General features: G+C 45.7%; 1 protein-coding gene across 1 annotated transcript; it reads left to right on the top strand.

The window, feature by feature from the left end:
- The first annotated feature begins 944 nt into the window (after positions 1 to 944).
- Positions 945 to 13,619, top strand: TNFSF14 (TNF superfamily member 14). Its single transcript, XM_083483220.1, has 4 exons — positions 945 to 1,207; positions 3,512 to 3,548; positions 11,162 to 11,206; positions 12,291 to 13,619. The coding sequence occupies exons 1-4, from the start codon at positions 995 to 997 to the stop codon at positions 12,710 to 12,712; spliced, it is 717 nt and encodes a 238-aa protein (XP_083339346.1). The 5' UTR covers positions 945 to 994; the 3' UTR covers positions 12,713 to 13,619.
- Positions 13,620 to 22,791: the final 9,172 nt, after the last annotated feature.

The raw sequence follows: 22,791 nt of genomic DNA, 5'->3' as shown, positions 1-22,791 counted from the left end.
GCACACAAAAAGGACAGAGGGAATCTCCCACACCCTTACGGAGTGAGTCTTTCAATCTGAAGCCAAAACCAGATTATTATTTTTGAAAGCTAACCTGACCTTCCTCTTCCACGAGAGACCATAAGGAGAGACAGGGAAGTTGGATGCAGAAACATAAATGTCACTGTAGGCAGAAAGGGCCACTTCCAGGAAGTCTCTAGATATTTATAATTTCTGCAGAAACCAAAATCACAGTTAGCAGATACCCCAAAAGTGTTTCCGGGGCAAAAGGAGTACAGTGGTACCTCGGGTTACATACGCTTCAGGTTACATACGCTTCAGGTTGCAGACTCCGCTAACCCAGAAATAGTACCTCGGGTTAAGAATTTTGCTTCAGGATGAGAATGGAAATCATGCTCTGGCGGCGTGGCGGCAGCAGGAGGCCCCATTAGCTAAAGTGGTGCTTCAGGTTAAGAACAGTTTCAGGTTAAGAATGGACCTCCAGAACGAATTAAGTACTTAACCTGAGGTACCACTGTATTTGAAAAATGAGCGAAAATGTCTGATAGGACACCCCACCTTCCACTTACCTGCAAGTCAAAAATGCTTCTGTGTCCATGGTCATGAACTGTTCCCACTGATGGCTGGCAGTGTGAACAGGTAACGCTCCTGACTGGGGGAAGAATTGGGGCCGGCCTCCCTGCACTCTTCCCCTTCCCCCTCCATGGCAATATGGGTGGGTGATCAAACAGAAAGTTGTGTACACCCACTCAGGAAAGGACCAGGAGGGGAGTGGCTTCCCTCGAGGAAGTCCCAGCCCACCAAAGCAAGCGTAGAAACCTAGTGTGTAGAGGCCAGTTGGGTAAGATTGTGGTTTCCTCTCCAGGGATGTGGGCGTTGCACTCTCTCATGTACATAACTCGGGCCACAGAGAAGCAACAAGCCTATCTGCTCAGCAACACATCCCCCTCGTGCCACAACCATCCTGCTGCCAATCTACTGAGAGACAAGAGTTATGGAGGACAGAGTGGGCTGCCCATCTGTTTTTGTCGTGGACGTGCCACAGAGGGATGCCCCCTTTGTGCCACCCGTGCGGAAGACCCAGAAGAAACGGCCGTATGGCCAGCTGCTGCTGGGAATCCTGGTGCTGCTGGCGTTGGCTGGTCTAGCCATAGAAGCTTATTTCCTTCTCTGCTTCCGCAAGGAACTGGACAAAGCCACATCACAGGTCATAGCAAGTGCACAGAGAGCAAGGGGCGATGGGGAGTGGGAAGAAGAACGTGGAGGGTGGCTCTGGGTGTGGATGTTGAATAGTAAGAATGAATAGAAGCTGCAAGGATGCCAGGACTTGTGCGTTGAGGGGTTAGATGCACTTTGTTTGTTTGTTTGTTTGTTTGTTTGTTTGTTTGTTTCTCATTGGTTGAGATGGTAGAGAATTTTGTCTGGGTGACATTTTAAGCACTGACCTAATTCACCACCTCCTGGAGAAATATATGAATCAGAATGTAAATTATGCTTTGGATTTTTCTCTTCTCTGAGTTTTGTGATACGGATCTCAGATTCCATCTTTAAAAGATATGCCAATTAATCCAGAAATGAGATGGAACAGGCTTATGAATAAACACATGGCAAAAATTGACACAGAGCAGAGTAATGTAAAGATCTCTAGTGAGGATATTGTGTATGTAGTCAGCCCAGGTTTTATGTAGGGTTAGTGTTAGGGTTATGGTTAGGAATCAGGATGCGGGGCTAGATTATCCTTTGGTGTGATCCAGTATTGCTATTCCTATGCTCTTTTGTTTGTGCGAATTATGTACTTAGAGTTCAGTGCAGTGTGTGTGTGTGTGTGTGTGTGTGTGTGTGTGTAAGAGAGAGGGAGAGAGAGAGAGAGGAAGGATGGATGCTCAGGTACTATGGGTGCAATTAGGTTTTTCAGGAACAATTTCTATGAGACAATGCAAAAGTTAGCTTTTAAGATCTGAAATGCTTCGCATTGCACAGAACGTCAGGTAGCTATAGATACAGTATAAATAACCAGCTGAACCTCAGACCAGTTCATTTGAAAGTTTTAGAGTTGAAAGTTGATTTGGTTTCATTTAAGAACATGCAGCTGCTCTTAAAAATGAATTTCACTTTCTTCCAACTTACCAGACTAAATAGCATATGAACCTTCCTTCCTTTAATGGTACCTTATGCAGAAAGACAAAGGGATCTCCTAACTTAGAAGGCGTGGGGGTGTACATGGAGTGTGGAAACTAATAATTTTCTCACACTTCATCTGATGCGCTTGGATGCTCTGTGCCAAGAGAGAATGGCACAGATTTTATTGTGCTTATTTTGGTATACTAAATTCTCTGGAAACAGGGAAGCAACTAATACCTGTGGCAGTGAGGAGGGATGTTGTAAATTGAGCTTTAAGAATGCTCCCCACATGGAGACCCCGGGTGCAAAACTCTGAGCACTGCCAGAATTCTCTCTTCCCCTTGGGTGAGTGAGACTGGACTGTATCCACTAAAATAAATATACTAACAACGTTGTTAATTCATTATTTCCATCCTAGAAAGCATTATTTCCATCCTAGAAAGCTGCAACTTGCCCCTAGTGTCTAAGTGCATATAGACTGGATGCACATGAAGCAAGCTTCCCATAGGTGCAGCTGGGGCCGTCCCTGCCATGAGGCAGAATGAGGTTGCTGCCTCAGGCGGTAGATACTGAGGCGCAGGGAATGAGCAGAACTTTGTATGACCCCCCTAAGCTAGGCCACATTCACACCATACATTTAAAGCACTATGACACCACTTTGAGCAGTCATGGCTACTCCCAAGAATTCAGGGAGCTGAATTGTTAAGGGTGTTGAGACTTCTTAGGAGACCCACATTCCCATCACAGAGCTACAATTCCCACTGTGATTTTAACCCTCAATCCCTCTTCACAGGGAACTCTGGGAATTCTAGCCGCAGGAGATAATAGGGGTTTCCTATCAACTCTTAGCACCCTTCACACGTCACAGCTCCCAGAATTATTTGAGGGAAGCCATAACTGTCCAAAGAGGTATGACAGCTCTTTAATGGTGGGCTGACGCCATCTTGGCGTCGGCCTCAGACAGCGTAATTTCTTCAAGATGATCCATCTGTGGTTTCTGCTCTTCTTCATGCCAAATATGTTTTCCAGGAAGGATGTCTGCAATATCTGAAGTGGCCCTACATTCATATATGTTGATATTACAGACTTTTCACAGAAACTGAAGAACAGCCATTCCCAAATTATTATCTTTTAATAGATTCCAGGTGTATGTTAGAGAAGCAGTGGGAGAAGGTAGGAAGATGTGAGGTCCAAACTGTGATTCATCCGCTTCCTATGTCTATCTAGCATTGGTTTCCTGTATACTGATGAAAAACAAATAATTCCGTGAGAAATATTTCAGAGATGGGACCTCTGTCAGCACTATAGTTGTTCAGACGTGAGTGGGATGCTTTTTCAGACAGCTTGACTGGAAATTGACTTCTGGATTTTATTTTTTCCTTTTTTAAAGGGATCTGCAGATGCAACGTTTGAGAAATTTGTACAAGGTAAGTTTGTCTTGCCCTTTATCTAGAGCCTTTTGGTGTTCCTGAGGTATTGCTTTTCTGCAGTTAGCTAGAAGTGGAATTAAAAGTTTCACACAGTATATTAACGTAGCGGCATATTATCCAGCAAATCCCTTCCCCGTGGTCATAATGATACAATAGTGTCTTCTCACAAGTAGATATGAGATCAGCAACTAATTCTGTCCCATTTCAGTCAAACTGGCACTCAAACATATGTCTATTCTATCTCATTTTGAACTGATTTTTTAAAAATGCACAATAAGTGTGCAATTATATTGTACACTTTTTCGATACACTTTTTACACAAAACACTACTTCTCAAACATAAAACATGCAGTTCTCAAAATTAAGATATACACCTCTCAAAATGTGTACTTCTAAATGCTTTGCAAAGCACTCGTTCATAAAATATGCAACTTAAATATAAAACATGTATCTTGTTTGTGCTTTTCCAAACTGAAACCACATTGCAAAATCTGAGGAAGTCTTTAATTCAACTGGGAGTTGCATTCCACAGGCAACATTATTGAGTCAGGATGGTGTGCTGTGAAAAGTGGACCAAATACGCTTCTCCCTCATCCCTGCTCACAAGTAATTTCCATGCAACAAAATTAATTTCCAATGCTAATTTGCGAGTGTAACCCATTTTATTGTATCTCTGCTTAGTGAGGCAGAGAAAAGAATGCTGAATTGTCCCTTATCTGATGTTGTTCAGATTCAGATTTGCAGTGTGTGCGATTCAGATTCAGATTACCAGTTTCTTTCCATTATTTCCTTCCTTCCTTTCTCTTTTAGTGTGATTTTGCAACAAAAAGAAACTAAATAAGACCCAACTGACCTTGTTCACCAGCAGTTCACTAGGGTAGCAAAACAACAACAACAACCTGTGGGTACCTACTAACATTCCCTCTCCCCTCAGTCACTACTGTACTTTCTTTGATTATATGCTATTTCACCCAGTGCCCGATTTACATATAAGCTCAACAAGTTATAGCTTAGGGCCCCACTCTCTTGCCCCCCCCCCAATATCCTTCTTCTTAATTGTGTTTCACTATTAATATACTTCTTCTTAATTGAATTTCAGTTCAAGGATTACTTTGATAAAATACATATTTTGTTATGTGCAAATGGCTTTAGGTACCTATTTGGTTCATAAATGACCATATACAGTGGTGCCCCGCAAGATGAATGCCTCGCAAGACAAAAAACTCGCTAGACAAAAGGGTTTTTCGGTTTTGCGTTGCTTCGCTAGACGAATTTCCCTATGGGCTTGCTTCGCAAGACGAAAACGTCTTGAGCTTTTTTTAAAAAAGCCGCTTGAAGAGGGGCAGTTGCGACGGACCGTGCTTCACAAGATGAAAAACATCGCAAGACGAAAAGACTCGTGAAACGAATTATTTTCGTCTTGCGAGGCACCACTGTAGCATATATTCAACACAAGAAACAGCGGCAATTTGTTGTTGACAAAGGACAGCTGGACATATAAAGGGCCCCATTACCTTCAGTAGCTTAGGGCCTCATCCAACCTAAATCCGGCCCTGATTTTACCCCTTCCATACTATAAGGGAATGTTGCATAATCCATTTGTGGAATTAATTACAATAGCTTAATTATAGCCACAGATAAATGTAGTGTTGGTGTGTGTATCAAGGTCTGTAAATCAAAGATGAAGGAAACATTGAAACTTGGAAGTGTCCGCAGGTACCTCATTCCCTGCTTTCGACTAACTGAAACCACAATACACATTTAATCCCAGCTATAAATAGCGTTGGATTTTAAAACTGTTGTGTGGTCATGCAGAGGTTTCTCTCACATGAAGAAATGTAAGATTCAGATTTGTTTATTTGAACCTGATCATCAGACTATCATAAAGTAAGACTTTGACAGTGTTCCAGCTCACATTAGAGGGCCACAAGTCCAAATGAAATTACATACAACCTAAACAAATGTCAAGGACGCGGGTGGCGCTGTGGTCTAAACCAGAGCCTAGGGCTTGCCGATCAGAAGGTCAGTGGTTCGAATCCCTGCGACGGGGTGAGCTCCTGTTGCTCGGTCCCTGCTCCTGCCAACCTAGCAGTTCGAAAGCGCGTCAAAGTGCAAGTAGATAAATAGGTACCACTCCGGCGGGAAGGTAAACGGCGTTTCCGTGCACTGCTCTGGTTCGCCAGAAGCGGCTTGGTCATGCTGGCCACATGACCCAGAAGCTGTACGCCGGCTCCCTCGGCCAATAAAGCGAGATGAGCGCCGCAACCCCAGAGTCGGTCACAACTGGACCTAACGGTCAGGGGTCCCTTTACCTTTAAACAAATGTCAAACATTGAATTTCCCTGGCAAATCACAACCTTCCCCTTTAAAAATCTGGACCCTAACATATGTTAAAATAAATAAAATGTACACAAACCTAAATAAAACAATAAATAACCTGAATAAATTAAAAGTGTGAGGTAGCTTCCTTAGTGATAGGTTGTGGGCCCTTCGATAAAGCACCTGGCCATTTGTGGGGGTCTTTCCCCTTGACTGTTTTGCACCTGAGATGGAGGTTTGGTTTTGCAAACCTTTTGCGTGCCAAGACCCCGTGCCATGCAGTTCTCCATTCATTAATAACACAGAGACACCAGTATTTAGGATTATGGGCTAAAACAGGCCACAACTTTATTGGTTACAGATGCACTTGGTTTAGCTTAGGCATTGGGTGAAACCAGGCAACATCTTGACTCCTGTAGGGAGTGGAACTAAGGGTAAATCACCAGAAGGGGGAGCCCTATGACCTACATCAAATAGGGGCACCCCAGGGATCCCCATTGGCGATGTGGACAGGATCCACACCCCCAGATCCCTTTAACAGGATACCCTTTTTGAGGAGGGGCAGGCGGAGGCTACAACCTCCCTTCCATTAAACAAAGGCTTAACCCAATGCCTAACCTTACAAAGTTGTGAGGATTGCTGCAAGGTAGGCGAAAACCAAATGGCAGGTGCCAATTCGCTAAGTTCAAAAATTCCTACCCAGCCCCAACAATAAGGCAGCCGACATTTGTCCATAGCGAGGTCATGTCAAACCAAAGCTTAAAAAGAGGGTGGGTGGGTTGGGAGGTCTGACAAAGAGGTGAGAGATTGGAAGCCCCTGGCTGCCCACGGTTTAAAACACCTGCGGCCACGCCCCCCGCTGGCATAGATTGGCTGGGTAGGGGTGACGCAGCTGGAGTTGGTGCAACGGGGCATCAATCGCCCGCCCCTGAGTTGGATCATGGCCAGGGCCAAAGGCCTGGCCGCAACACCACCCACCACGAAAGGTGAGCAGTCCTCTTAAGCAGGGCGATCCTTCATCCCATGGGCCAAGCAAAGCTCAACAGGATTCTGATTGGCCCGTGAGGTCAAAAACCCCAAGACATCTGCCCTACACCTGTCCTACACTTTGGGAGTTCTCAAGTGGAACCAATATCTTCTGCCATCTGCTCGGTTCAGCTGCATTTGGGAGTTTTGAGTACAGTGGTACCTCGGGTTAAGAACTTAATTCGTTCTGGAGGTCTGTTCTTAACCTGAAACTGTTCTTAACTTGAAGACCACTTTAGCTAATGGGGCCTCCTGCTGCTGCCATGCCGCTGGAGCATGATTTCTGTTCTCATCCTGAAGCAAAGTTCTTAACCTGAGGTAATATTTCTGGGTTAGCGGAGTCTGTAACCTGAAGCGTATGTAACCCGAGGTACCACTGTACTGTATAGCCTTTCCCTCCTGAATGTGAAACTTTTAGTCAGCGCTGATGGAAGCCCCACTTTCAGCAGGCCTCTCTCTTTACTGCCTGGCTTGAGTCCAAAGGAAAGGTTTCTGGCCTTGCCTGGCCTGCCTGAAGCCAGAGGCAAGCACAGGCTGAGGAACAGGATCTGACTGGTGGGCTGGATCCTGAACTCCCACCACCACCGTAGGGACAGTTTATGGGTGGGGCCACTGATGTATCCATCACCTGATGTCACCTTAATGCCAGGTAACTCAACTTCAAAGGAAAGAGTCATTTCTTCCTTTGCAGGTGTGGCAACATCCATCGAGGTGTTGGAGGATAGAACTGTAAATGCTACACAGTCTCTTCTAGACACTCCAAGGTGTGGAGGAAGATGCTATATTATCACAAGTGTAGAAGAAAGATTCAACCGCCACTCTGTCTGTGGAACAGAGCAGGTGCCATCTTGTTGTTTGCCTCAAGCAGCAAGATGACTTGGGTTGGCCCCGAGTACAGAAGCCCCACTGGGTAGGGGGCTATATAGAACTCTTCTTGAGAGTGAAGACATCTGGTGACCAGAGCCAACTGGGGCAAAGTGGGCGACTTCCAAATTCCATGGGGCTCACTTTTGGAGGAGGTGCATAGGAGAAGCTTAGCTTAGCATCTCCTCAAGTGTTCCACTGAGAACCTTCCGATATCCACCTGCTGCCTACACCATTGCCCCAGCTGCGCAAGGGAAGAACGTAAAAAAGTGAAAATAAGAAAATAGTATATTTGGCTGTGCACACACCATACATACATTTAAAGACGTCTGGGAGCTGAAGTTTACCGTTCCCAGCACTCCTCACAAACCACAGGATTCGTTGCAGGGGGGCGGGCGGGCAATGCATTAAGTGTGCTTTAAATGTACGGTGTGTGTATGACGCTGAAATAGACTCAGAGTCGAGAGTGGATTTCATGCTCTTTATTCAGCTCAGAGTGGTGAGGAGGAATGGAAGTTCCCACAGAATGTCTGCTTTATATACATTATTTACACAATGGGCCCTAAGTGATTGGCTAATTCCAGGATTCTCCTGCAGGCCAATCAGGTTGCAGATTCGCTTCCACCTGGAGCTGGATTGGGTGGCTCCTGTGGACCAATCAGACTGCTGCATTCTGAATCCTATTGTTCTCAGTACATAACAGAAGCCCTAGTCAATTCTGGATGATGTAACGTGCTATTACAATGCTTCTCACTCCTTCAGAAGATGGTGGGCTCTCCTTCCTCAGAGGTTTTTAAGCAGAGGTTGGATGGCCATCTGTCATGGATGCTTTAGCTGAGATTTCTGCATTGCCGGGGGTTGGTCTAGATGGGTTGGATGGGTCCCGTGCAATTCTACGATTCTATGATTAGACACAAGGGAGTAGCAACGTTTTGTTCCTCTAAGAAAAAAACCCCCAAAACCTTGGACTGTTCCTTTTAATGACGCCTACACCACCCTCCATTCCCCACCCCCTCAGACTACACATCATTACATGCTGCATCAACCCTTCCGTGTGGTAAGGAAATATTGCACAATGCATTAGTAGAATTAATCGCCATCGCCTATAGGCACAGAGGAATCCTGTGGGTCAGTGGCTCTAGGTGCGTGTGGATGTCTATATATCAAATGGAAACCAGGAAATGTCTTTTAGAATGAAAACCGCACTAGCTAACACTTTAGAGCAAGAAAGCACACAATTAATCTCAACTGTAAATAGCACAGAGCTGTGCTGAGTATCCATCTTTTTCACCGCGTGATCATGCCTGAGATGTGGCTATGTGAGGGAACCTTTTCGGATGACAGATGGTGTGTTACTTCCCTTAAAAGCAGCAGAATGGATGTGACAGACAAGGTCTGATTCCAAGAAACGCAAGCCACTGGGAAATTTTCTGCACATGTCCCACTGAAGTTCTACAAATAATTTCTCCCTCTCTCTCCCCCCCCCACAACAATTGCACATATAAAACAATCACACATAAAACAATTAAAAAGAACGAAAGGGAATTCCAAATATAAAAACAGTTTCAATGCCAATAGCCAATTCAGATACCCAGGGTTGACGCAAAGCATTTTGCTGCCTGAGGCGAAGAATGTTTCCCTGGCACATACAGAAGCCAACTGGACTGGTAGTTGAATCTTAGTCCAATACTTGTGTAAGGATAGCATCCTTCACAGCACTTGAGGGCTAGAGTACTGGGCTGGCCACATGGCACTCACAGTTTGGCCCCTCCCTGCACCTTGGCATGTGCCACCTGAGGCAACTGCCTCATCATAGGGCCGGCCCTGCAGATACCAATTGGGGTAACAATCTCTACTTCACCAAGCATCTAAGAGGCAATAGAAGTTAAGGCTTGTCTGCTATATAATGGGAAGCACTTTCCCCTCCAGACTCTCCATGCCCGGAAGCTACCATGCCTTTGTTTTTCTGCCATTTGGCCACCCAGGGCATGTCACATGGCACAAGGGGCAGAGAACCCTCTCCAAACTCCCATGTCCCTGCTGGCAGAACTGGGTCTGGACTGGAGGGAGGGAGAGACTAAGCGGGCAAGTGAAATGGTGAGCAGCAAGGGAGTGGCTGCAGAAAGGGGGATATCAAATAATAATAATAATAATAATAATAATAATAATAATAATAATAATTTGTTTATTTATCTCCCGCCCTCCCCAGCCAAAGCCGAGCTCAGAGCGGCTAACAACATCCAAACTCTTCTTCTTCTCCTCCTTCTCTTTCTTCTCAGGGAGGTCAAATATGTTCTTGCTCTCACGCTACACACCCCTGGTTCATTGTGGGCTACAGGGAAGCCCAACAGCGTGAGATGGTGACAAGAATTAAATAAAATGTTACCTTTTTAATGATGTGATAATCTTTTAATTTTTTTGTGCCGCACGTATCCAATTTCTGTAATGAGAAAAGTAGGGTGCTGGTGCCTGTATCAGTTACGTAAACTGGGCAAATGTGCATAGTTTTTCTTGAGTCGCAGAATCTATTCTGCTATGTTCACTCTTTTGTGTTATTTATTCTGGCTTTGCTATAGAGAAGAACAAAAAGTCATGCAAGATTTTAGCCAGAGATTTTAGCCAGCACTGCCCACACACTTCCCAACATTTCTTTGCATCCCTAAGCGCTCTATGTGGGGCTACCTTTGAAGGTGACCCGGAAACTACAACTAATCCAGAATGCGGCAGCTAGACTAGTGACTGGGAGCGGCTGCCAAGACCACCTAACACCGGTCTTGAAAGACCTACATTGGTTCCGAGTACATTTCCGAGCGCAATTCAAAGTGTTGGTGCTGACCTTTAAAGCCCTAAACGGCCTCAGCCCAGTATACCTGAAGGAGCGTCTCCACCCCCATCATTCTGCCCGGACACTGAAGTCCGGCGCCGAGGGCCTTCTGGTGGTTCCCTTGCTGTGAGAAGCCAAGTTACAGGGAAACAGGCAGAGGGCCTTCTCGGTAGTGGCGTCCATCCTGTGGAACGCCCTCCCAACAGATGTCAAAGAGAAAAACAAGTACCAGACTTTTAGAAGACTTTTAGAAGACATCTGCAGGCAGCCCTGTTTAGGGAAGCTTTTAATGTTTGACAGACTATTGTATTTTAATACTTGTTTGGAAGCCGCCCAGAGTGGCTGGGGAAACCCAGCCAGATAAAATCCCCACCAAAGGATCATCTGAGATTCTTTGCACCCAGCAGTACATTTCTATACTTGTTCCTCACGCCCACAGAATTGCAGCACTTACAAATCCCTGATCACGGTTACCTGCTGCTCAGAGAAGCTGCTTCACAAGTGCCTCTGCTGCGCACAGCTGTCTGCAGACAAAAGGAGCCAGCAAAACTCATTTTTGCCTTATTCATTTCCACAGGTCACAAACCTACCGTTGAAAAGCCTGCTGCTCATCTGACACTAGGTAAGAAAACTCTCTAAGTGAATTACAATTATACCATTTGCCAAGCTTTTCCAAGAGGCTGAGTGCTGTGGGCGCGATCCAGAACCAGTTGACTGAAGGGGTGCAGGGTGTAAAGGTTTAGAGTAGCTAACCTTGAAGCCAGGCCACCTGGAGCCTATAGTCAGGCTTGTGAGGTATATAAGATGGATATATAAGATGGTGGATCAGAACCAATGGCCAGCAGGGCAGTGGGAGAGTAGACACTGGCTTTGGGCAAGCGGGGCAGATTAGGGATCCTGTTGATGTACTGCCCACCTCGCTGACCAGCAGTCTTCCTGCCTGAGCTGGCAGACGTGGCATTGAGATTCTCCTGGAGATTTCCGTGTCAATGCCATTGATCCTGATTCCAAGGCAGCTCAGGACTTCATGGCCTGCAAGGCAGCCAGGAGAAGGGAACCTGGGCTGTATCATGATCCTACTCTTTCTTAAACCTTGGCCCCCCCAGCTAGAAGGTATCCAGGAAGGCGGGGTGGATGAGTATTCAAACCATAATTTTTAGGTTTGATTTAGGGGTGGATGAGACTGCCTCTTTCAGTTTCTCTTGGTTTTGCATTTGTCTAGTCTTACATTTGGTCTGCCCCATAGCAGAAAATTTCTGCAATTTTAAAATAAATGTCCCCATGTGAATTTGTTACATCCTCATGTGCATTTCTCTTCATGTATGCATTTTTCCATGTAATTTTGTCTAGTATATGCATTTTTGCAAGTAACACGCACCCCGCTCCCTGGAGAATGCACTGTTGTATATTATTTTCAACAATATGTGCATTCTTGGGCGCCCTCTTCACAAATATATGCATCTTGTGTTTACTCTGGAGAGCTGCATTGCAAAATCTGGGTAAATTTTGAAGGAGAGCTGTGTTTGCTTCGCTTCTTTGCTTGGAAAGTGTGGACTTGACAGGTTTGCATTAAAACATGAACCAAATGAAGTTCTCCCCCAGGCCTAGTTTGATCTCATTATCATTTCACTGTTGAAAGGGACAGGATCTGTTTGTTTACCCTGACCTCCACCACAAATGAAGATACAGGGTGTTGTGTTTTGCAGGTTCCTCTGTCACTGTGGCTCCGAATGGATCTCTGCAGTGGGAACCCACAAATGGCTTGGCCTTCCTACAGGACATGAACTACAGTGGTGGTTCCCTGATTTGCAGCAAGCCTGGACACTATTACATCTATTCCAAGCTCTACTTGGGGCATTCAAACTGCCCAGACACGCAGCAGAACAGCCAGTTTGTCACTCATTCCGTTTACAAGAGGACTTCTCAGTATCCTGATCACATGGTGCTGTTAACCAACAGCATTCCTTACTGCAACTGGAAGAACAGCAAAGATTGGAGGCATAATAGCTTCCTCGCTGGAATGGTGCAGCTGGAGGAGAAGGATGAGGTGTTCATCAAGGTGTCTCAGCGGCAGCTGGTGTGGGTCAAGGATGATTCAAGATCATATTTTGGAGCCTTCATGATCTGAGAGCTGTTAGAGCTGTGTACAGACAATTGAATCTGTGGAACAACCAGATGGCTTCCTTCTTATACTGCTGTGGCAGAATTAGCCTCAATCCTGCTTCAATAGCTTGATAACTTCTCAAATAATATGAAGGTGAAGGGGAGCCTTACTGGGGAGCTGGGTCCACCTTGCTGAAGGGAAGAGGCCTCTTCACTCCTTTTGGATAGAAAAAGATGGTCCCTTGTGCTGGATAACAGCACACTGACCAAACGTTTGAAAACATTTTGGTGGTGGGCAGGGGGGTTGCTGGGACACTGCTGTGAGAGGGAGGGTAGCTTTGTGGATAAGCCCTCATACTTCCCCAGACTGCCAAAAGATAAGAAGAAAAACAAGAGTGTTATTTGTCACCATAGGCACTAGCCAACAGGTGCCCACGACTGCCATACCACAAATATGTTGGAGCAGTGCTGGTTGTTTTTCCAGGGCTAGTTTTGCCTTTTCCTGGTTACACATTAAAATTCTACAAAAATCCACTTTGACCAGGAACTATGGTGGGACACAGAATATGAAAATGTAAAGTTCCACCTCAGAGTCTCTACAAATTGGACATCTTTGTACATAGCCTCAGCACTGGCGACAGAATAGGATGGTTTTATTTTTATTTTGTTTGCTTGCTACTGAACGCATATGTCTTAAATGGGATTCCTAGCACAATCCAGAACGCTGCTTTGCAATTTCAGCTTGTTGCTCAGCTAAGAAAGATCCTGTGCTGGAGACCATATTTGACCTCTGAGGTAAAATGTGAAGCCTTCTTGCTAAGATGTGAGATCCGTAGTCAGCTATCAAGACACCGCATTGGGATCTCTTGGAGAACCAAAAAACAATCTGACCCTTCTGTGCTTTGCGCCTTTATACCTTGTTTATTTTCAGCGTCTCCAAGTATCCCAGAAGGGATTGTGCATATTACTATTATTATTATTTTTAAAAAACATCACTTTATGAACTCTCCTCCATGTGCAAGTATCTGCTTCTCCTATAAGATACAACTGTAGAATGAGATTTGACAATGGGATGGTGTCAGTAAGGGCAACTGAGGGTTTGGCCATTGCTTCCAAGATTAGTTATTCCTGCCAATCAGGGATCAATCAAGCAGTGAGAAGAGCAATCTCACAAGACAGTACAAAGTAAACAACAAGATTTGTCTGTGTGAAGTCACTGAGGGCAAGAGAAGGCAACATTCATGAATGGGTCACCATTTTCGTAGGAAGTGCTGAAAAATCCTAGTGAAACGGAGGCAGTGTGTCATGGCTAAAAATGCTCATTAAAAACTGCCCTACTAATAGAACATATGAAATGAAATTAAAATATCTGACAACAAATGGTCTGTTTGCCCATGTGTTTGGGATAGGAAGGGAACTGACAAAGGAAATGCCCTTTGCTATACTGGGAGAGAATGTTTTTCTTTTCTGAGGAAAAGTCATTACGTTGATACTGGAGAATTTCTGAGCCAGATTAAGCATAAGCCTCGGACAACTCACAAACAATTTTAATGGGGTTACTTTGCATGTTAACTCAGAAGATACGGTATCTCCCACTGACTTCAATGAAGACTTCATTTTCAACAACGTTTTATATCTTGTTTTTCCTCCAGAGACCCCATAAAGTTTTATTCTCATAAAGTTAGGCTGAGATACAGTGGTACCTTGGGTTAAGTACTTAATTCGTTCCGGAGGTCAGTACTTAACCTGAAACTGTTCTTAACCTGAAGCACCACTTTAGCTAATGAGCATGATTTCTGTTCTCATCCTGAAGCAAAGTTCTTAACCTGAAGCACTATTTCTGGGTGTTACGGCTAAAATCTGGGTGCGGGGCTACTCTGCCACCCAGCTCGTCGGACTAAGTGTCCGTGGGTTCCTGCGGAAGAAAATGAGCTCAGCCGGACAGGAGCAAACTGCAGAAGATCCAAGTTTATTGTGCAACAGGTTCAAGGCAAGATTGAACCGCGAGAAAGGGGTGACATGAACTTTTGAAACTCCCTCCATGTCCCAGAATACAGTGCAAAATACATCCCAGTTACATCATGAATACATTAAGGAGAGGTTGGGTTACACTGGATTAACATATGGAGGAGGGAGGGGGAATATGCAGAGGGCTGGAGATATGGAGGAGGGAGGGGGGAATATGCAGAGCTGGAGATATGCGCAGATAAGCACATCCTGAGAAGACAATGGTCCATGTACACGTAGTCTGTCACCTGGCATTGCCCGGAGGAAAGGTTTGGCAGAGTGATTTTGACAGGATTACTTGAGAGATTATGGAGGACAGGGGAGGGGTGATGGAGTCCTAGAGAAATTGAGCAAATATATTGTAGTGAAGAAGAGATGCCCCCCCCCCCTTCCGTAACATGGGTTAGCGGAGTCTGTAACCTGAAGCATATGTAACCTGAAGCGTATGTAACCCGAGGTACCACTGTATAGTGACTGACTCAAAGTCACCCGGTGAGATTCCTGATTGAGTAGAGTAGGCATGGGCAAACTTGGCCCTCCAGATGTTTTGAGACTACAATCCCCATCATCCCTGACCACTGGTCCTGTTAGCTAGGGATGATGGGAGTTGTAGTCCCCAAACATCTGGAGGGCCGAGTTTGCCCATGCCTGGAGTAGAGATTTGAACCTGTGATCCACGCTAACCACAATACCACAATGGATTTCCCAGTAAGGGTACCTCATTATAGTCTGCCTGGTACTGTTATCTCACCCACCTCTGAACATACCTGCCACATGTTCCACTGCCATTTGCATTTGAGAGCTAGGTCTCTATGTGTGCGTACAAAAGCCTTGCCTCGCAGGATCACTACTCTGGTGTGGAAGTTTCTGCCTAATCAGAATAGCTATGATATACAGTAACAGCAACAACAACGACAATCGGGTATCTACAATTTTACACATTATGTTCCACCTCTCCAGATGCAAGTGCTTCCAACACAGCTTAAATGCCATAATAATGTAGCAACAAACAATATCAAAAACATAGCAAGCCATTGGGATCCTTCCTACAGGACAGGTTTTGTCAGAGGGGGACACTTAAGCCGACACAGAGACCCCAATATCTTCTTTGCCTGCCTCCCCCCCTCTCTTGGAATCGTTCCTGTTATGTACTGAAGTTCTCACCCTGGGCCAGCAGGGGGATACTGTAGATAGTTATGCAAATAAGGGATCGAAAGTGACATTCAGCGATTGGAAAGTTTTAGAAAATTGTTACAGTTACATTGTACTGGAGCTCTATATAAGCAGGCTGACTGAACCCTTCAGTTCAGTTCTGTCCTGGCCTGTGAATAAACAAGAGCTGTTTGAAGAATCGCTGTGTCGTCTGATATGTTCACCCACAACTTAACAGTTCCCACAGGGACCATTGGTGGTAAATGGCCGTGTGAGAGGAGAAGCGGTCCAGCTGGAATAGGAACAGGTTCTCAGCATTGACACCCCCCCACCTGCCTTCCTCTCTCTCTCCTGGAAATCTTCCCACAAGGCAGCGAGTGGTAGGTGGCTCCTGGGGTAGGAAGGTAGAACAAGGGTTCTGGTCCAAAACAAGAGGATTTACAAGCCCTGTCAGTTGATGAAAAGATAGGCAAGGTTAGGGAGAACAAGTTGCATGGAGAGGAGGGTCCAGGGTGGACGATGGAGCACATTTTGAATGTTGTACCACACCCAACTGCAGCTTGGTCTGGGTGGCTGGTTTGTCTCCAACTGGGAGAGGGAGTGCTGGATTTATGTATTAGCTAAACAACCTACAGTGGTACCTCGGGTTACAGGCGCTTCAGGTTACAGACGCTTCAGGTTACAGACTCCGCTAACCCAGAAATAGTACCTCGGGTTAAGAACTTTGCTTCAGGATGAGTACAGAGATTGCGCGGCGACTGCATGCCGGCAGCGGGAGGCCCCATTGGCTAAAGTGGTACCTCAGGTTAAGAACAGTTTCAGGTTAAGAACAGACCTCCAGAACAAATTAAGTTATTAACCCGAGGTACCACTGTATAGCTTAGGGCCCCACTCTCTTGGGGCCCCAAAAAATTTCAAAGGGGAAAAAAATGTACATTTCCAAAATATAAGATAAAAAACAAATAAATTGTATTTCAGTTCAACAATTACTTTGATAAAATACATATTTTGTTATGTGCAAATGGCTTTAGATACCTATTAATGACCATATAGGATATATTAACCACAAAAAAGCAGCAATTTGTTGTTGACAAAGGAGAGCTGGGCATATAAAGGGCCCCATTACCTTCAGTAGCTTAGGGCCACATCAAACCTCAATCCAGCCTTGGGGAGAGGCCTCCTTAATGAAAGAGACCTTGCCTGACTCCTGTAGCAAAGCAGGTTAGGGGAACTGCTTCTGCTGAATCTTATGGGTAGAAGTCTGAAGAACTGCTGGCAAAATGAGTTCCTGCGGTGGAGCCGCATAGTCCAAGCCCTGATGTTTTTTTTTGCGTGTCTTCATTGCTGGCAAAGCTCCCCAGATGTAGTTGCTTTTGCCCCACCCTCTTTCCCTTTGAGCCTGTCTCCACCCAGACCACACTGGATTTTCCCAAGAGAAAGGTGGGCAGGGAGAGGATTCCCTGCATTGGGTCACCCTGAGTGCGGGATTTGACATCTTTCCCCAGGGCCTGCAAGACAGAGCTGCTCCGCCAGGACTCTGGACAGGATGCGGTTTGACTTACTTTCCTTTGTATAAAACGAGCCCAAAGGAGGCCCCCAACCCGCTCACAGGTCCTTGTATGATCAGTGGAAACAGTTGGCCCTGGCAAGTACAGTGGTGCCTCGCAAGACGAAAATAATCCGTTCCGCGAGTCTCTTTGTCTAGCGGTTTTTTCGTCTTGCGAAGCAACCCTATTAGCGGATTAGCGCTATTAGCGGTTTAGCGGCTATTAAAGGCTTAGTGGCTAAAAGGCTATTAGCGGCTTAGCGGCTTAGAAAAAGGGGGGGGAGCAAAAAAAATCCCAAGACTCGGAAGACGTTTTCGTCTTGCAAAGCAAGCCCATAGGGAAATTCGTCTTGCGAAGCGCATCGAAAAACGGAAAACCCTTTCGTCTAGCAGGTTTTTCGTCTTGCGAGGCATTCGTCTTGCGGGGCACCACTGTATTAACCACTCTCAGTCCCAACCTGATAATTGCCACCTGCCGAGATTTTAACTTGTTTGAATCAATTTTAAGATGTATTTTAATTAATTGATGTCTGTTTTGTGCATATTATGTTGTTTTTACGATGTTAGCTGCTCTGAACCTTTCATCGGCCGGGGCGGGTGGGATACAAATAAATTATTATTATTATTATTATTATTATTATTATTATTATTATTATTATTATTATTATTTATTACAAGCAGTGCCATAAAGCACACACACTCCTCTTGCCTTTTCTGCTCTAGAAAAAGCAAGCAGGTGTGTGTGGGGGGGGGGAATTGTCATTTCAGCCCTGCATGGCCGTTTTCTCTGGGCACCTCAGCTGCCCAGTTGCTAGATAACCCCCAACCTTCTCGGATCTGGGAAATTAGGGAGGTGGCAGGGTCGGACCACCATGCAAATATGTGGGGTAGCTCTGCCCACTTCTGAGTCTGTTCGGCACAGTTGCCAGAGGGCAGCACCACACTTGCCGTGCCATACGAGGTGATTGAAGCCTAGCCATGATGCTTGCAGCAGCTACAGGTGAGCAGAGAGCTGCCCGAATGACTCATGTTCCAAGAGAAAGAGCAAACTGTTCAGACAGCGGCTTCCATTGCTTGCATTACTCAAGAGGTGTGGAGGGTGGCAACATGAGAACAGGGCCTTCTCTGCAGTGGCTCCCTGTCTGTGGGATGCTCTCCCCAGTGAAGTTCGCCTGGTTCCTTCATTATACACCTTTAGGCGCCAGACAAAAACATCCCTTTTTAACTAGGCCTTTGGTTGGTCTGATTCACATCCTATACCCTTTTAAAATGTGGCTCTTTTGGGGTGGGGGTGTTATTGGGTTATTGTTCCTATATATTGTGATCTTTTCTGTGAACCGCCCTGAAACCCCCGGGTATAGGGTGGTATATAAATTCAATTAACAACAACAACAACATTAATTTTCATCCAACATTTCCATTTTATCATTTCTGCTTAACCCTCAAGAAAGAAGGGCATTTTCGCTGGCCAGGTTTAATTCAAATCCATCCAACCTCCTTTGGGGAAGGTTCTCAGGCAGAGTGGAAGGAGAAAGAACTTGCCCATGTGAAGACCACCTGGTGGAAACCCTCACACATATGGTTCTCAATTGTAAATTATACGCTGATCTCCGCCAGCAATTTCTAGATCAACTCTGTATCCCCAAATGGAAACCAGAGTCAGAGGTCATATATTTTCTATTACTGGGGAATGATCAGGAGCTCACCATGCTAGTGGCCAAATATCTCTATTTGGTTTTTTGTCATCAAAATACACTGCAGACGTCTGATCTCCCTGGAGACCAAGAGATGTGACGATAGACTGCTCTGCCTCCTTTCTTTTAGTAAATGTTTTGTGCCACTGGGGAATTGGTGATTCTGTATTGATTTGTTTTGGATGTTGTATATGATGCCAATAAAAGGTTCACTACTACATTTTATCAGCATTAATTCTGCATCCTCACAATTTGCCAGCGCAGTGGGGGCATGGCTAGCTAAACACTTTTTGCCCTCACTTGCCCAGACTCAATGGCCAAAGGAAGCTTACATGCTGTACTAGTTGAGTCAGCAAAGGAGGGCGAGGGGTTTGTGTGGCTTACTGCTTTCTGTATTACATTGTTATGGACACTCCATAAACAGTAAGGGCTTTGTGGGGCATCTGTACAGCTACGGGTTGTATAGAAAGCAGAAAGGAACATTTGGGTCACTTGAGGAGTCGTATGAAACTCTGCGGCACAGAAAGCTCTAGATACCTTGGGTGCAAACAGCCCAGCTCACGTCGCTTCTGCTGTGCCTCGTGCAGGCTTCCTCTCAGCCAAACCGCACTGGAGGGGGCTTGTTAGCATCACGAAGAGGATTTCCTGTGGCCTGTAAGCAACACTTGGCTGGAGATGCTTCAAGCGGGGGCTGCCGGGTAGGTGAAGAGCTGCTTGCATTCTTGGAAGCTGTGCCGAAATTAGGCATCCTGTAGCACAGAGGCAGCACCATCCGACGCATGGAGACATGTGGTAGAAGGCAACCTCAGCTGGAGCATGACTTCCTGTGAAGCTGCACAGATCCCTGGAAGAAGAGATTGGCAGTTCTTAGTAGTCAATATTGGTGCTGGTTCCCAAGCAGGTCTGGGTGAGGCAAGGTGAAAGGACCACCTTGTGCAGCAGGATCCACGGGGGCAGCTGATCTGGCTGCCTGTTGTCACCTGCTGTCTCAGATTTGCCGTTATCCTGTCCTATTCATTTAAATTCCCACTGGGAAGGGAATCCAACTGCCTCCATTGCTGCTGTATAGGCATAAAGCACACCTTTTACCCAGAGTCTCTGGACAAATATCTTGGAAAACATCCAGAGCAGTTTTGCCATATTTTAGCTCCTGCCGGTTGTGTGGTGCCTTAAAAATCAGCTCTTTTTGTTGGTAGCATCCAGACTTAAGCACTATAGCCCTGAGAGCATCTTCTATGTTGCCTCTTGGACCCAAGACCCTATGAGCTCTACAGTGGTGAGGGGATGCCCATATCCAAAGTGGCTAACCAATCTGCAATGAATTGGGACATAGAAGAAGAAGTGTTTGGATTTGATATCCCGCTTTATCACTACCCTAAGGAGTCTCAAAGTGGCTAACAGTCTCCTTTCCCTTCCTTGCCCACAACAAACACTCTGTGAGGTGAGTGGGGCTGAGAGACTTCAGAGAAGTGTGACTGGCCCAAGGTCACCCAGCAGCTGCATGCGGAGGAGCGGAGACGCGAACCCGGTTCACCAGATTACAAGTCTACCGCTCTTAACCACTACACCACACTGGCCCCTCCCTCTACTTTCTCCAGAAGGCTTCTCAAACGGAAATTCTCAGAAAACTCGTCCCATTTCAGTTCCAGATCAGCAGCTGCCATTTGCAGGAGTTGTCTCTCTGACTGATCACTTGGGCTTACATTTAGGGCAGAGGCGTCTTTCCCATTGGGCTTACTGGCACGTTGCGCCAGGGTGCTGGCCTCTCAGGGGTGCCCCAGAGAGTGGGAGGGCTGCGCGGCTTTGTCGGCGGCCTCCCCTTTCCCTCCTGCACCCCCGCCAGCTGCGCCCCATCAACCATATGGCTGGCGGGCGTGCAGCTTGCCTCCCAAGCCCCCACAGTAGGAGAGCGATCCCCACAGAGGCTTGGGAAAAGGTCGACAACTCTTGGGAAATGGGGGTTGGGGCGCCGGAAGGATCTTTGCACCACGGCGCTGGATATACTTAAGACAGCCCTGATTTAGGGCCTCATTTGCCATCTGAGAAATGTCTGAGATCTAGGTTGTTTAATTCTCAACTTTTGTTTCCAGTGGTAACAGAGCTGCTTCTCTCACTTTTGTATATATTTTACATATTTGGAAAAGCCCAATTCTCTTCCATATCACAGGCTGTTTTCACTCCCTTTTGTCAATGGCAACCTCCCCTCACCATATCAGAGTCAGAGGCCTCATCCAAGAACTCTGAGAAAACCCACAAAGTTTACTCAGGGGGCCACGTAATCCCCACATCATCAGCCTGATGAGAATATGTGTATTTTAGGGCAAGGAAGCAGTAATTACTACCATGTGCATACATGTGTTGGGGAAAGAGGTTTCTAAAGCAACTTTCTAATCTTTGCGTAATTTAGAGAGAAAAGTCCCCATAAGTCCTCTATGCTCATTTATTCTTACTTTCCGATCCTACCAAATCTATATACAGCAGCTGCTCTGCCTGCTCTCTTGAAGCGCTAACAGCTGCATATCATCTTTTTTCATATTAAGGGCAAGGGGACAACCTTCCCCCCAAGAAAACTTCCCACAAAACCTTTTGAGTCAAAATTAGATAGTCCTACAGACTAGATAGTTCACAGATCCTCCAAGTGTCCCTATTTTCCAGGAATGTCCCTGATTTAGAGAAGCCGTCCCGGTTTCTGATTTGACCCCAAAATGTCTTGCTTTTCCTTAAGTATCCCTATTTTCATCAGAGAAATGTTGGAAGGTATGGAGTTACCTGACCCCTGAGCTGTCTAAAGGCAATCCTGTATAGGGAAGGTTTTTAAAAAAATGTTTAATGTTTTATTATGTTTTTATATATGTTGGAAGCCACCCAGAGTGGAGAATGGGGCTGAAGACTATCCAGAGACTTTGGAGAAGGGGGGTGGTGGTGAATACTATCAAGAGGCTGCGAATCTGTAAACTCTCTCTCTTCCAGTGTTTCTTCTGCTAGCTATTCCCCATCCAGTATTTCCCAGCTTCTGCCTCTGAACTATGCCCCTCTGCAAACCACTGTTCCAAATCTATACTGTCCTCCTGCTCCTGGGAAGATTCAGGATTGGGGGAGGGGGTGGCTCCCACCATTCCCCCTCAGTGCAGCTCTCCTGAGCATAATCCCTGACACAGGGTAACTGGGTGTGAGGTGGCAAGAAAATAGGGGGAAGACAGGCTGGCTGAAAACAGGTTGGGAAAGATGCCTTGTGTTAAGTTGTGGGTGAACATATCAGATGACACAGCAATTCTTCAGACAGCTCTTGTTTATTCACAGGCCAGAACAGAACTGAACTGAAGAGTTCAGCCAACCTGCTTATATAGAGCTCAACTACAAAGCAACAGTAACAACTTTCTGTAACTATCCAATCACAGAACATCATTTTCAATTCCTTATTTGCATATGCGGACCTGAGGGAAAACTATCTACAGTATCCCCCTGCTGGCCCAGTGTGAGAACTTCAGTACATAACACCTTGGACTCCAACACTGTACTGCTGTGGGGAATAAACCCCTTGAGATGACCATGCTGCAATTCCCTCTATCTAAACTCAGAGTTTATGGGGAAATGATATATAATGAATTGAAAAAGATGTTTAAAATAACATTTGTAAAAAAACAAAACCAGAAGCTTTCATTTTGGGAATTATAGGGACAGAACTACCTAAACTGTAGAGAAATT

The sequence above is a fragment of the Podarcis liolepis genome (assembly GCF_965112155.1).
Source record: "Podarcis liolepis genome assembly, chromosome: 17".
In the NCBI taxonomy this organism is placed as follows: Eukaryota; Metazoa; Chordata; class Lepidosauria; order Squamata; family Lacertidae; genus Podarcis; species Podarcis liolepis.
The sequence above is the reverse complement of the archived record's forward strand: the minus strand, read 5'-3'. Positions and strand labels throughout refer to the sequence as shown.

Bases quoted from the DNA above. Each gene is read 5' to 3' on its own strand.
- TNFSF14 (XM_083483220.1), top strand. From the start codon at position 995: ATGGAGGACAGAGTGGGCTGCCCATCTGTTTTTGTCGTGGACGTGCCA. The intron at 1,208-3,511 runs GTCATAGCAAGT...CCTTTTTTAAAG, and splicing joins TGGACAAAGCCACATCACAG to GGATCTGCAGATGCAACGTT. The intron at 11,207-12,290 runs GTAAGAAAACTC...TGTGTTTTGCAG, and splicing joins TGCTGCTCATCTGACACTAG to GTTCCTCTGTCACTGTGGCT.